This window comes from Perissodus microlepis, chromosome 6 (genome assembly GCF_051167445.1).
Source record: "Perissodus microlepis isolate ML-2025 ecotype Zambia chromosome 6, ASM5116744v1, whole genome shotgun sequence".
In the NCBI taxonomy this organism is placed as follows: domain Eukaryota; kingdom Metazoa; phylum Chordata; class Actinopteri; order Cichliformes; family Cichlidae; genus Perissodus; species Perissodus microlepis.
The window spans coordinates 13,284,649-13,298,957 of record NC_140466.1 but is presented as its reverse complement, the minus strand read 5'-3'; the positions used below and the strand labels follow the sequence as shown (position 1 = coordinate 13,298,957).

The window sequence follows — 14,309 nt, the reverse complement described above, 5'->3', positions numbered from 1 at the left end:
AAGTGAACTCATGGTGTGAACGCTTCCTTTAAAAAAAAAAAAAAATGTAAAAAAAAAAAAAATACAGGTGCATTTTTGATTAGTATAACTAGTTTTTTGTCATCATGCAGACATGAAACTAACCAATTTTGCCACACCTCGTCATCACACATTGTCTGGAGCATTTTGCATAAAAATGGTTCATCCACAGTGTCAGAAAATCTTAAAATAACTTCTGGGATTTAAATTTAAAGTAGCTGTTTGTATTTGTAAAACAACCTTCTGCAAATATAATAATTAAAATAGTCTTAAGACTAAGGAAAAAACATGTAATCATCCAAAAGTAGTTGAGAGTTAAAAGTTGCTTGACCAGAGAATGATGGCTTATGGGAAGATGAACAACAGAATTGTAGAACAAAAAAACAAAGAACAAAAGAGATGCATGACTGATATTAACACAGTGCTTGCTACGATCAAGTAGGGTTAGTTTAAAACCAATGTAGCGATTCACAGCCCTATTTGTTACTGTGGGGATATCCGTTACCTAATATTAGTGCTTGCCACTTCACTGGTGCAACGAAAAATAGTTTGGCGGGATGCAGCGGGTGGGCAGCTGTCTTATTTTTTGTGTCCAGTCGTGGGACTCCACGATTACAATATACAGTGGAAGAAAACGCTGATATTTATAACGGAAAATAGTTGTAGAGCAACCGCGACTGTCTCCGTTGTCCTCAGATAACGTTATTTGGCTTGACAGTATCGTCAGCAGCAACGTGTGCAAAATACGGCTGTAAAAACTTATTTCCCTGAGCTTAACTGGCAGGAGGCAGCAAGAGTGCATACACTAAATAGCAAATACACTGGAGTGGACATGATCTGCCTTTCAGTAGTTAGTTATAGCTATTGTTTGTCCAGCAAACTTGTCATGACTGCTGCAAGTAAGAGCGATGACGGCAGCGTCACAAAGCCTTGCAAAAAAACAAAAAAACAAAAAAAAATGTCCCCACTCAAAGTGTTGGTCAACTTATCGCTCGCCTTTGCACAGGGCACACAGTGTTGCCACTAAATAGAGTATGCGTAGCTAGCAGTTAGCCTGCTAGCCAAAACACGGCCTTTCTTGGATCCAAACTGGGAAGCTCACAACAAGAATGGCTGTCTGGTTTGTTAATGTTAGCGGGCTAGCTAGCTAGGTTCGCCGAAACAAAACGGGTTCGGGCCTGTGATTTTGCCACGGTGTTTGGACGCATATAACTGGTATGACATCGTGTTGTTATTCGTGCATAAACTCAAAGCATTCGCCATTATCCTAATGATTTATGGTGGGGTTTCGTGGCAGTGCCTTTGAGATGAAAAAGACAACTGAAAGGGCTGAAAATGGGAAGTCAACACTTACCTAGCTTTACTTTCTACGCCATCTTGGATCCACTTGTCAGACCGTCATCGCAAAGCATAGTGGGATGTACAGATCTGAAGGTTGAGGGGACCGAAACGTGTGTTTGCGTGCGCGTCTATATGGCCCGTGATGACAAGCATCCTTTTTGTCATAGTAGTTAGTTTTATTCCTTGTAAGCACACACGTGGGACTAAAATTCAAGTAAAGTTAGTCTACGGGTCATTCTGCAGTTAGAGCACAATTTAGGAATCGTTTTTTAAAACTGGTCTTTTATTTCATAATTCTCTGTTATGTTTCTAAGAAAAACACATAAAAAAAACATCGAAAATATAGATTTGTCCACCTCAGGTATCAAAAGTACACTTTTATGTGACATTTAAGTTGCTGTGTGCTATGCTTGGTACAGCTCACACCAATACTCTGGAATATGAAAAAGCATATTTTATAGCATATAATATACATTCTTAAGACTTAATTTATATTCATGTAAGCAACTTTTGAAATCTACGTTCCCCAACTTTTTCATTTAATTTCAGTATTTATCTTTCCTCAAATACACTGTTCACACATATAAACCCTTGTGAACTCATTTAATGTTTATAATATATATATAAGTTTATTACACACACACACACACACATTATATATATATATATATATATATATATATATATATATATATATATATATAGTATATATTTAATTGAGTGACATAATGGACTTCAACAGTCATGAATGATTGTGAATATATATATTAAAAAAAGGAAACACCAAAATTAATTTATCTTCTTTTTGTAATACAGGTAACAGTGTTGCATTGGTTAGAGTGACACAGTCTAGTCAGAAAAGATTGGAAAAATACAAAATCTTCCCAAGAGAACTGACCTTTGGACTATCTATAGTGTTATCACAGGACTTGTTCATATTACTTCTTTTTTGTCGCCTTCTAACTACTTTATCTTTTCCTTTTCCAGGCTAAATGGGCATAGTTGAACAAATGATCTGGGATACAATCACTCTTCTTTAAAGTATGTTGGTGTTTTAAAAAGTTGTTTAACAATTATAACACACATGCCAACAAAATGAAAACAAAAAAGTGCGTTTATAACATTTTAATTGTTGTATTTGACATGCAATTTGGTTATAAAGAAGTTGGGATAAGAGAAAAATGCCATTTTCTTTTGGGGGAGGGGTTTCTCAAGAGTTATTTTATATTTTAAATAATAATTTTGGAACCACTTTATCAATAACTAGGTTTACATTTTGTCTCAGGACAGATGTAATTAACCCCCAAATACATGTTTTAATATTTTATGGATATTTTGAAATTCATGAGTGGGACAGACAACGTTCTACAACTGTAGGATTGACTCCTATATGTCTGAAAATATAAAATCTGAAATGTAGCATTACGGTTTAAAAAAGAAATCTGCATCAAATTATGTTTATTAAACTAAAAAATTTAGTATAAAACTAAAAATCATTTTGAGTTTATGACATTTTAGGAATGTCAGTTATCTTCCCTTAACCTAAAGGTTTTTTTCCTCATCCATCCAGTCAAGCCTTTTATAACTCTCAGGGATGTACAATGATATGAGCCGATTTCGTGACACAGATGAGGTGTTTCTAATAAATCCAATCAAGTCCTCGAGTTGACCAAAATTAATCCATATGCTTCATAGAGCGTATTAAAAAACCCCGAAATGACCACACACACAACAATAAGTGGTGTGTGTAAGATTAAACTGTGATGTATTGAAAATATCCACAATAATAACATTTGAATCTTTATGTTGACTTGCCACATTACATTGTGGACATAAAAAAAAGAGGGAAAATATAATTGAGCTAGTTAAAATTGTATTTTCCGCACTCATAAGCCAAGAAATGAGGGCACCTACACATAGTAAGTAAAGCACAGAGGTAATTGCTATGATTAAAAGCAGTTTTCCATTCAAATAAGAAGTTCCAGTATTTTGCTATTATGCATGCTAGCTCATTGTTATGGCACCCCTGACATTTTATTATCCCGAGCCACATTTAATGACATTAGTTCTACCTGTGCTTTTGTGCTATTACCACTCAAAACGCCTACTGTGGTGTTTACTGGTGCACAACTGGATGCCAACAATTTCGTTATTGTCAATATATCTGCTGGTGGAAAAAAACTTTTTATGTGGTGTATGAATGTGTCAAACATTTCATTTTGGGCCCTGTGGAGATTAAAATCAAAGTGAAGAGAGGGATCTGAAATCTGGATAACCCATTGTAATTAAACCATCGGCACATATTATTCATGAATTTTGTGCGCTGTACGCCCTTGGTGTTTTTCACATTAATCCTTTTATTACCTAGTATACACTCATGTTTTCATGGTTTGTCATAATAGAATCAATGTAAGTCAGGCTACAATAACACCTACATATATAACTGTTAACCAAATGTCAGAAGTTTATTGTTTACATTGCTAGATGTACATTGAAAACCAGGTTTTTATAAAGAAACAGAGGCTAAACTACTGTATATATTACATCAAATGGCAATGTGTAACACTTTGAATATCCAGTCCAGAGTGAGATGCAAAGGATAAGTGTTTGCATGTTTATGTGTGTTGAAGACTTTTTTTGCTAATTCTATCACATTGGAATTAGATTGCTTTCACAGGCTGCCATTATACTGTGTAGTCAAAAACATTTCCACAGAAGGAAAAACAAAATATGAATCAAAACATAAAATAAAGCACTTTGTTCTCGTTTCACTGCAGATTATGAATCATTTCCTCCTTGGCAATGAGATGTGTGGTCTTGTTGACCAGAGACATAAGTGAGTTGAGTTTGTGTGACCAGTCGTTGAGCAGGTCATTGGGGTCTTTGGGCCGCTGAAAGTTGATGATGCCAGCCAGCCGGTCAACCTTGGCGTAGATGGTCTTGTTTACAACTAGGCTGGAGAGGAACTCCTCCGATTCCTGATAAAGTATTTAACGAGAGAGAGAGACCTGGGTTAGTGCCTCTTATTTATAGTTTTTGAGTGTAACTCGGCAGTTCCGAGCATAAAAATGACCTTCAGATTACAAGAAATTACTAATTTGTTTTACTTACATCAACAGAGAGGTCAAGAAGGTTAGCCATCCTTTTCATTGTGATTCTCGTGTAATATTTGGCCATTATTCGGATGTTCTGGGGACAGTAGAAAACACATGAAAATCATATCACTGTTACCAGTGCACATACAATGTACCTAAATATAAGAGCCAAACAGTTTATCCACTCAATCAGCATAAAGCTTCAGAGTCATCTTTATCCCAGTTGCCTCCATCGTATTTCTATTGTATGTCCAATTGTGTTCCATTTAGTCCTATTACATATTAATGGATCAAGGAACTGACCTCACAGCCCATTGTTCATTCAGTGGGCTAAATTCAGTCATTGTGCAAATGTAGTGTTTATAAGGTTGGGGAAACCTACAGTCAGCTGAGACTGAAGAAGTCACTTGGATGACTGACAAAATGTTTCTCGCACTGAAAACGCTACGTCCAGATGAACGGAATCAACCTTTTGGGATTAGTCCTTGTATCTATTTAAATTGAACTCAGTCTCTTGATCATTATAGGAAAAAGGTTTTGAATGGTCCTGCCAACTACTTTACTTTAGTAAAAAACGAGGGGAAAACATGTCACCCACTGACTAGTTTAAAACTAAGAAAGCACTCAGAAAACCGTCAAAACTAAAACAAGTCTAACAAAGTGTCACAGTTGTGTGTTCAAACTCCAAGTGAGAAGCCCCTGCTCTCAACAATAGGACTTACATGCTCGACCACTCTATTCTTCAGGTCCTTCCACCTTTTCTCCCCTTCCTCTGTATAAGAGAAGACATCTGTTGCAGGGCTGTTGGATGATCCCTCTCTCAGCTCTTTCCCATAATCCTCCACCAAGGAGGCCCAGCGCATTAACTCCATGGTAGTGAACTGTTTCAGAAGGTCCCTGGGACAAGAAGAATATTTATTAACAACCCCTCCCAAAAAAACTTGTATCTACACCTTTCTACGGAGAGTACACACCCAGTATCAACATATGTGAACATTGCTGTGGTTAGCTCTCCCAAGTAGCTTAGGAAAAAGTACTGCCTTGAATTGTAATGCTGATTTGTTTGGATTGTTTGATTACGTAATTATGTAGGAAAACAACAGCAAAAGAAGAAAAATGAAGCAAAACACAGTACAATACTGCTCCTCTTTTTTTGACTCAGTTTACTTATCTGAAATAAGTGGGAAGAAGTGCACACTTATTTAATCACATTCTTCCTTCATAAGTCATCAGATACTATTTAGCCAACTTAATTATTGTTATAAACAAGAACAACATTATAAATACTTCCAATAACACAGAATATAAAATGAAATACACAAAATAATAATCAGATCATCTTATATTTACAACTCCATAAGTTCACATCTGCACGTGAAAGCCAAGTAACTCCACTTTGGGAATGTTAATTACAAAATCCAAATAAGCACAAAGTAACAACCAGAGAGACATTCACTGAAATTCAACATTGTCCCCTTCTTTACATCTCTTGAGGACCATGTCCATACCATACCTCTCTTTTTGACCTGCTTCATGTTTGGACACTGATTCAACCTTTAACTGTCTGACTCCACACACTCAAACTAGAACTTTTCCTGGTAGTATACACCTTCAGTTTTGAAGTTGCAAAAACCCCTTAAATTATAACTTCATTCTCTCAGGAAAAAATGCTTTGAATATTTCCTGGTAGCTGATTATTTTTTGCTCAAAAAAAAAAAAAAAAAAAAAAAAAAAAGAAAAGAAGAAAAAAAAGTGCTGTCCAGAATTTCACAAGATCTACAAATTTTAATAATTTAATCTTTAAAAATAGTCAATTTATAAAGTCCTTATAACCTGAATTGTAAATGATCATTACTGCCTTTAAAATAAATAAATAAATAAATAATAACAGTGAATGTGATGTACTTTTGTAGTTATTGCCCCAGACTTCTGCACAATAGCTTAAATAAGGTGAAGCCAGCAAATCATCACCAGAGCAGAAAATATTACCATCATCAGCAAACAGCAACATTTTTAAATACAGTTTTTAGCATTTTCTTGAGATAAAAACATTTAGCAACTTTGCTAAAATAGCAAATACCCACTGTGCGTGGGACTGTCCACAAAGATTCATATAGTAATTGAGAAAAGGTAGCAAGCTACATTATACTGTAGCATATATTGTGTTTTCTTTGTATTTTTCTATTATCTAGCCACAACACATCTGTAGCTTACTTTTTTAGAGTACAGCAGCACCAAAAGCAAAGAAGCAAAAATTATTTCTCACTTGTATTTCGGGATTTCTTCCAGTTTCTTGTCTCCACTGATTCTGTGCACAAGGTCTGACTGCTCGTTCTCATAGGGTGAAAGAATCACATAGAGCACCACACTCTTCAGGGCCTGAAAGACAAAAAAGTAGCTGCAGCAAACTAGACATACAGATTTGATGGTGCTTAAACTATGACATCACTGTTTCTCTTATTCCAAAAGATGTTCACATGCTTTGTAGGTGCTTCTTGTACTTAAAAAAAGAAAAAGACCTAATTAACTGTTACACATAAATACAGATTTCAGTAACAGGACTAAGAGAACGTCTCCCTCCAATACTTTAGGGCACATTTAGTCAGGTTAATCAAATACACTTGATTAACTGATCTCCTTCTTTCATTTCTAAGTTTTATGTGGAAAAAAACAAAAACTATCTGGTCCTTATCAGGTCTTAAACTCAGGTAAATACAACCTCAACTGAACACCACCACAGGAAATATTACACCATCTCATTATTTATTCAACAAGTTAAAATGCAGAAGCAGTGAGTGAAAAATTAAGTACATCCCTACTGCCTGCATAGGAATTAAGTGTCTAAGTAGCAGCCAGGTGCTGCTAATCAAATACACTTGATTAACTGATCATCAGCAAGCATGATCACCTCTTTAATGGTGGATGGTTTGCTGGACAATAATTCCAAGGACACCAGCAAATCTATAACAGATTGACGCTTTTCTTTTTAAGCCAAAGTGTTGCAATGGCCCAGTCAAAGTCCAGTCCAGATTAAAATGCTGCAGGGTGACCTTAAGAGAGCTGTGCATAAACAAATGCCCACAAAGCTTAGTGATCTGAAGCAGTTTTGGGGGCTGAGATTCCTCCACAACACTGTGAAAGACTGAGTTATACAGAAACTATTACTTCAAGTTATTCCTGTCAAAAGTAGTTCTACTACCCATTGAATCTTAGGGCGTACTGGGGTGCATGTACTGGGTTTTGTGCCCCCTCCCCAGACACACACACACACACTAACTACTTTTGTTAAATAATTACATGATGCAATACGTCATGTGTTGTTGCTCATCTGAGGTTGTATTTATCTCACTTTAAGACCTGCAAATATTACAAAAAACAACAAAACTACAAAAAAACAGTATCATTTTCTACTGGAAACCCCTGTCATTATTTGTAAACAAGTCAGCAAGCTGAATTTGCTAATCACAAAGTTAAACATCCGTTAAAATAACCTTTATACTCTTGACAGTAAATATATATATACACACACACCTGTTGCCACTTGCTGCTGTCCTCCAAGATGCAAGGGGTATCATAAATGGCCCTGTAGTGTTTGCAGATGGACAGGTAGGAGCCCTCATGCTGGTCCACCTGAATCATCAGGTTGTAGTACTTCAACTTCTGCTCCTGAGTTGTTCATGAGAAAAAAGTTTGATTAGGTCAGCCCTTGAAGCTAAAACCTACCAAACTGATACAAGAGGGTACAGACGCCACCCATGAAAATACATTAAAATATATTTCATTGCCATCTTTAATTAATTAATTCCCAGTTCCTGGTCTGTTTCATACCTCTGTGCCCTCCTCTTGGAAAAACTTGGTGTTTATCTTCTTGCTGATGATCTGGGTACGAATGTAATCCTTGACAGCAATGCAAAGCCTCATCTGTTCCAATATAAACTCCACCTTCTCCTTTTTCTCCATCGAGCCATATGTCTCCACCTGATCAGAACATACGTGAGTAATGAATGGGAATATTTATTTAATCTTAATCTATGTATTTTTAAACTATATTCATACAAATGATTAAATCTCCCCCATACACCCAACAGCAATAAGGAAACAACAACTACTGCACAGACCTCGTCATCTTGAAGGTATAAAATTGAAACCATCTGTTCCTTACCTGTAATTCTTGAAGAATGGCAGCTGCCTCTTTGACCTCTCCATTTTGCTCCTTGATATTAGCTAAGGTCTTTGTTAGCCTGGCACGCTCGATCTCCACATAGATCTGTAACGTGGACAAATTTAGAGTGTTAGTTAAGCAAATAGTTACTATGACCTGCCTTCAACAGACATGACCACATTTGCAAAATAGTTGTGTGTAAACCAGACCACATTAATTTGTGATTGGAAGTTTAGACATTATACATGTAAAAAGATTTTAAGTAACTGTGACCGTATTCAACCTGCAATGCTTAAGCTACCCTAATCTCTCATTATTTAGGTGTAACTTCTTTGATAGCTTTCCAAATCTATACAAATTTTCAGATATCAACATTAAATCACATATATTCCAGACCTTTCCAGCTGTCACAGTGCGAAGTGTGTCGATTAGCCTCAGCTTGATGGTGAGATCAGTCATAGCATCCACATACTTGTAGCATTCTTGGACCATTTTGGCAACAGCCTAATAGAGGAAAAACAAACAAATAAACAAAAACAACAAACAGATTCAGATTGTATTAACTTTCAAAGAATGGTTGTGGGTTATTAAGTTAAGCTTATTAAAAGAGCTCTGAATTTAAGGACTTGTCTTGACTAAATTTTGTCGGAGTGGTACTTTCCAAAAAAGTGTATTTAGCATTTTACCACTCAGAGGAAATCATTTCAAAACAGATCCTGATCTTACACTATAGATAACATTGCAGCATGTTTTCATTAAAAACAGTTACATGACCAGTAATTATGATTGCTCATGTAACTGAGCAATATATTTATACATTGTAATACAATTTGAAAAAAGGCTTTAGAAGCATGATAAAATGTTTCTGTATTCAGACTGTAGATTCAGAAGATAGTTTTAGGAAAGAATTGATACAAAACAGGAATCAAGACAAAAGAGGTATGTAACCTGTTTGAGCTGACTCCTCCGTTTGGTGAGTAGCATGATGTTTTCATTGAGTGCATCCCAGTCCTTGGCTTCATAACACATCTGAACCACAGCCACAAGGATTCTGGAGGTTGACACCATGTCGGATGCCTGCACAAAGGTTAAAGGCAGATTAAAAAACAAACAAGCAAACAAACCAAAAACAACAACAATAAAAAAAATACATGTTAACCAATATACATTGCATTCATGAAAAATTAATTTCTTATTTCATCAACACATCTTTCAGTTTTACTGTTTTACAAAAAAGACTTTGCAAAGAGAATTATGCGACACTGTATTCTGGTTAACCGTGTCTATTCATTTACACTCCTATGATCAGCTGCACCTGACACTGGCTGAATCTGACATCTACAAATAGTTTGAGAATGGAAAAACAACTTTAACTTAAGAATGTGTTTTAATCTCAATTTATATTATCTATGTTACTGTCACATCGGACCCGAGTTCTTAGATGTATTTCTGCAGCTAAATGGTCAAGAACACAAATTGCAACAGTGTACATCGACTTACTGTTCTGGTTTGCTTCTCCAATGATAACAAGCTCTCGATGGCTTCCTGCAACTTGCCCTCCTGCGACAGAAGAATGCACAAATACGGTGTCAGATATATTTATTGCTGTAAGCTGACAACAGGGAAGTCCTGCTTTTGTACCAGCAAAATGTTTTAGTCACTTTTCCAGGTTAGCAAACTAGCTAAAGGTTTAGCTAACGCAAAGAATACTAGCATGCTAGCGAGTATAATAACAAATAAATACCTGCGTGTTTTTAAATAGAGTACATTGGAAGTTTTTGAAAGTCAAAAAATCCTTAAAATACAAAGTAAAGTATATTTACAGTATATTTGGTCATAAGAGCTATCCAGACAAAGCCAGTAACGCTAGATGCTAGCCTGAATGCTAACACTGATCTCGCTGCACCATGACTCAGCCGGCGCTGGCCTCTTTTACAACCCGCTTACTTTAGCCATTTTTTCACATTCCGGGAGACGCTGGTCTACAGTTGAACTGTAGTCGATCTCCATCTTGACAATCCTCCCATCGGATCTTTCAGATCGCTCCTCAGACATCTTTGCGGTGTACAAATGAAGATAGCGCACGGAACTTTCTTTTCCTGCGGACCACTGTTTTACTTGTCAAACGAACGATGCTGCGAAAGCGACCAATCAAAGTCGAGAACTAAACTTCTGTCCGAGGCGCCTGAAGGACCGACGATGGACCCCCGGTATTTGTCAGGCAGACCTGGTAAAATCCTGATTTTCCCTGATCGTTGGTCAGTAAGTTTATAGTTAAATAATTTAAAGATTCTGACGTTGAGTGGAATCTTTTAGTCTTTGACTAAAATTCAGAAGAATGGATACGAATCTCTTTATCTTAGTTATAGAGACAGAATACAATAAATAAATGAATAAAAGTTTCCCTAATAATAGATTTTAGGGACTCGTGGACAGGTGACCAGTCTGTCCCAGTGTTACACCTATTGTCAAATTAGAGTCACAATTAGCTTAAACCCATGCCTGAAGAAGTAGGGCAGAGTACCCAGAAAAAACATGCAAACACTACACAGAAAGGCACCAGATTAGATTTAGACCAACGACCTTCTCGGAATAATATTATTATTATTAATAATATAATTTAAATTCAAAAAACGTTTACTCAGACGGTCATTTTAATCTGTCTAAGCTGTTCTTTTGACATTAAAAAACACGATATAACCATGCATCACCAGCAGGATGTGCTGATTCACCATTTTATAGCTCAATTCATTACTCAAAGCAAACCGCAAAATAACATCTTGAGTGAGTTCGAGTTTATTACATTAATGATGAAGCCAAACGTGATGATGAACAGAGACGTGGGACATAAGTGTTTGTATGGTGTAGTTGGGTGTAGGCGACCTGTCGCTGCACTAATTACTTATTCCGGACACTCCATTAAAACCTTATTGTTACCGTTTAAATATTTGGCTTCATGTGATTGAATAGTTCCTTATGATGAGCTGCTTGCTGGTGCTTTAACTGAAGAACATACTCACATATTGGCATACATACTAGTAAGACTAATCAGTCTTTATTTCATAGATATTGCAACAAGCCTGCTCATATATGTTTGACATGCCCAGTATATTTGTTATGTGGCCGACTGAAAGAGACTGCCATATCAGTCCGCCGCTGGCATCATGTGAAAAAAGTATAGTGGATATGAACTGCCTGGTATGGCTTTCCCTCCACAGTAAAAAAAACAAAACAAAACAAAACAATCAATCAAACAAAAAAACAAACAAAAAACAACCCACTCCTGTGGCAGTAAGACTATGCTATTTTACATTGCTGTTCATATATTTTACTTAATTTGCTCTTAGACACGAGGACTATAATGGTGACAAGGCTAAGAGTAATGGTTGAGGGTTTTGGTGGAATCACCACTGACCACATACATATAGCTTAGAGCAGTAGTTCCCAAACTAGCGTACGCGTACCCTCGGGGGTACGCAAGTGGCTGTAGGGGGTATGCGTGGGTTGGGGTTGGAGTGGGGATCAAAAAATTTAAAAGCCGAAATTTGCGCTAATGCAGTTTTATGTGCCTGTCAAATACATGACTATATACCACCCTCTGGTGTTCAGCAAAAAAATAGCTCTGACAAAATACATGGGCGTGACTTGCCCAAATGACTGACACCTAACAGCTGAAGTTGCCTCCAAGCATTCAGTGCAGCGCGAAAATGGACAAGTGGTTAACAAGAAAAAAAGGCCCTACCACAGAGACACCGACCACAACAACCAATAAGCTCATACCTGAAGATGCATTTTCCAGTGACCGCACAGGTGATTGTTCAACAACAATGTGTTCGTCAGATTTGGATGCTAGCAGGGATGTATCTGTGGTTACTAGCCAAGTGGCTAGCATAGCTGGAGCCAGCCATGTGGAAAGTGATGAAGTGTCTGATGCGGAGCGTCAAAGTGGGAGAAAGCATGACAGCTCGGACTGTAACACAACCTCATCAAAGAAGCGCAAATATGATGACAATTATATTTCGCTGGGGTTCACGTGTATAAATATTGATGGATTTTCCCGGCCACAATGTGTTATTTGTGCAAAAGTATTGTCTCAGAACTCAATGAAACCTTCACTTTTGCGCAGACATTTAGAGACAAATCATCCCCATTTGAAAAATAAACCAAGGGAATATTTTGAGCGACAGCTAAAATCACTTTCAACAAGTAAAACCTGCATTCAGGTGCCAGATCTTATGAATAAAAATAGACTACAAGCATCTTACATGGTCAGTTACAGAGTGGCTAAAAACAACAAACCCCACACTATTGTGGAGGACCTCATTCTCCCTGCTGCTTTAGATATGGTAGGGACAATGTTGGGGGAAAAGGCAAAAAAGACGATACAGTCCATTCCATCATCAAACAATACTGTCTCACGGCGCATCAATGCAATGTCAGAAAATGTTTTACAGCAGCTACTTCTGCGCATACGCCCCAGTGAATTTTATGCAATACAGCTAGATGAGTCCACGGATGTGGCTGGCCTGGCGCATCTCCTCGTATATGTGCGCTACATTCATGAAGGAACCATCAAGGAGGACATGCTGTTCTGTAAACCACTGGAACAAAGGACAACTGCCGCAGATATTTTTCAAAAGCTGGACACATTCATGAACACACATGGACTCGTGTGGGACAGATGTGTTGGCATCTGTACTGATGGCGCACGGGCCATGACTGAGAGACACGGAGGTGTGGTTTCGCGTGTGCAAGCAGTCGTGCCAGATGCCTCCTGGGTACACTGCAGCATCCACCGAGAGGCTCTTGCTGCAAAGGGAATACCTGTCCGTTTGAAACATGTTTTGGACACGAGTGTAAAAATGGTTAACTTTGTGAAAGCCAGGCCGCTGAACTCCCGCTTATTTGCTGCGTTGTGCAATGAGATGGGCAGCGAGCATGAGACATTATTACTCCACACAGAGGTTCGCTGGCTATCTAGAGGGAAAGTGCTGACTCGTTTCTTTGAGTTGAGGGATGAACTTAAAGTTTTCTTCAGTAACCATCCCTTTGAGCTGTCTGAACATTTGCATGATGAAGAGTACCTTACGTGCCTGGCTTATCTGTGTGATATATTTTCTCGTCTGAACGAGCTCAATCTCGGATTACAAGGCGTTTCTGCAACTATATTCAATGTTCAAGATAAAGTTGAGGCCATGATAAAGAAGTTAAACCTTTGGAAGAACTGCTTGGATACAAACAACACTGAAGTCTTTCCTGTGCTGCATGATTTTCTGTGCTCTAATGATCTCACACTATCTAAAAGTGTAAAGCGCGAATGTAACGTGCACCTTGAGGAGCTGGCGGTGCAGTTACGCCGATACTTCCCAGAGACGGACGGCTCAAATGATTGGATACGTCACCCGTTCACCGCCGTGCCTACTTCGTTATCACCGTCTGACCAGGAGAGCCTAGTTGAAATCGCCACAGATGGATCTCTAAAAGTTGAACACGCTCAAAAGACCCTGGCGGATTTCTGGATAGGACTGCGCACTGAACAGCCCGCGCTGGCTAAGCGCGCTGTCAAGACTGATGCCTTTCGCCACCACATACTTATGCGAAAGGGGATTTTCTGCTTTAACAAACATGAAAACAAAATACAGAGCAAGACTTTGTGTGGAAAACGATTTAAGACTCAGCCTTTCCCAAATTGA

The 14,309-nt window shown here is 37.8% G+C and overlaps 3 protein-coding genes across 3 annotated transcripts in view; 1 reads left to right on the top strand and 2 right to left on the bottom strand.

Annotated features, from left to right (window-relative positions):
* Nucleotides 1–1,482, bottom strand: part of helz (helicase with zinc finger) — a 50,140-nt gene extending 48,658 nt beyond the window's left edge. Inside the window, exon 1 of the mRNA XM_084930869.1 lies at nt 1,373–1,482. The gene's annotated coding sequence lies outside the window, so the exon portion shown is untranslated. The remainder of the gene's footprint in view (nt 1–1,372) is intronic.
* Nucleotides 1,483–3,799: 2,317 nt separating this feature from the next.
* Nucleotides 3,800–10,786, bottom strand: psmd12 (proteasome 26S subunit, non-ATPase 12). Its single transcript, XM_084930867.1, has 11 exons — nt 10,564–10,786; nt 10,117–10,176; nt 9,565–9,693; nt 9,013–9,120; nt 8,617–8,721; nt 8,283–8,432; nt 7,986–8,120; nt 6,721–6,833; nt 5,177–5,351; nt 4,471–4,548; nt 3,800–4,337 (listed from the first exon to the last, which is right to left on the bottom strand). The coding sequence occupies exons 1-11, from the start codon at nt 10,669–10,671 to the stop codon at nt 4,128–4,130; spliced, it is 1,371 nt and encodes a 456-aa protein (XP_084786993.1). The 5' UTR covers nt 10,672–10,786; the 3' UTR covers nt 3,800–4,127.
* A 1,537-nt stretch (nt 10,787–12,323) lies between these two features.
* LOC146385247 (zinc finger BED domain-containing protein 5-like) lies at nt 12,324–14,309 on the top strand. Its single transcript, XM_084929928.1, has one exon. It carries the CDS (start codon nt 12,324–12,326, stop codon nt 14,307–14,309), a length of 1,986 nt encoding a protein of 661 aa, XP_084786054.1.

Bases quoted from the DNA above. Each gene is read 5' to 3' on its own strand.
- psmd12 (XM_084930867.1), bottom strand. From the start codon at position 10,671: ATGTCTGAGGAGCGATCTGAAAGATCCGATGGGAGGATTGTCAAGATG. The intron at 8,722-9,012 runs GTCTGGAATATA...TCCACGTTACAG, and splicing joins GCACTGTGACAGCTGGAAAG to ATCTATGTGGAGATCGAGCG. The intron at 8,433-8,616 runs GTAAGGAACAGA...TGTTCTGATCAG, and splicing joins CCATTCTTCAAGAATTACAG to GTGGAGACATATGGCTCGAT.
- LOC146385247 (XM_084929928.1), top strand. From the start codon at position 12,324: ATGGACAAGTGGTTAACAAGAAAAAAAGGCCCTACCACAGAGACACCG.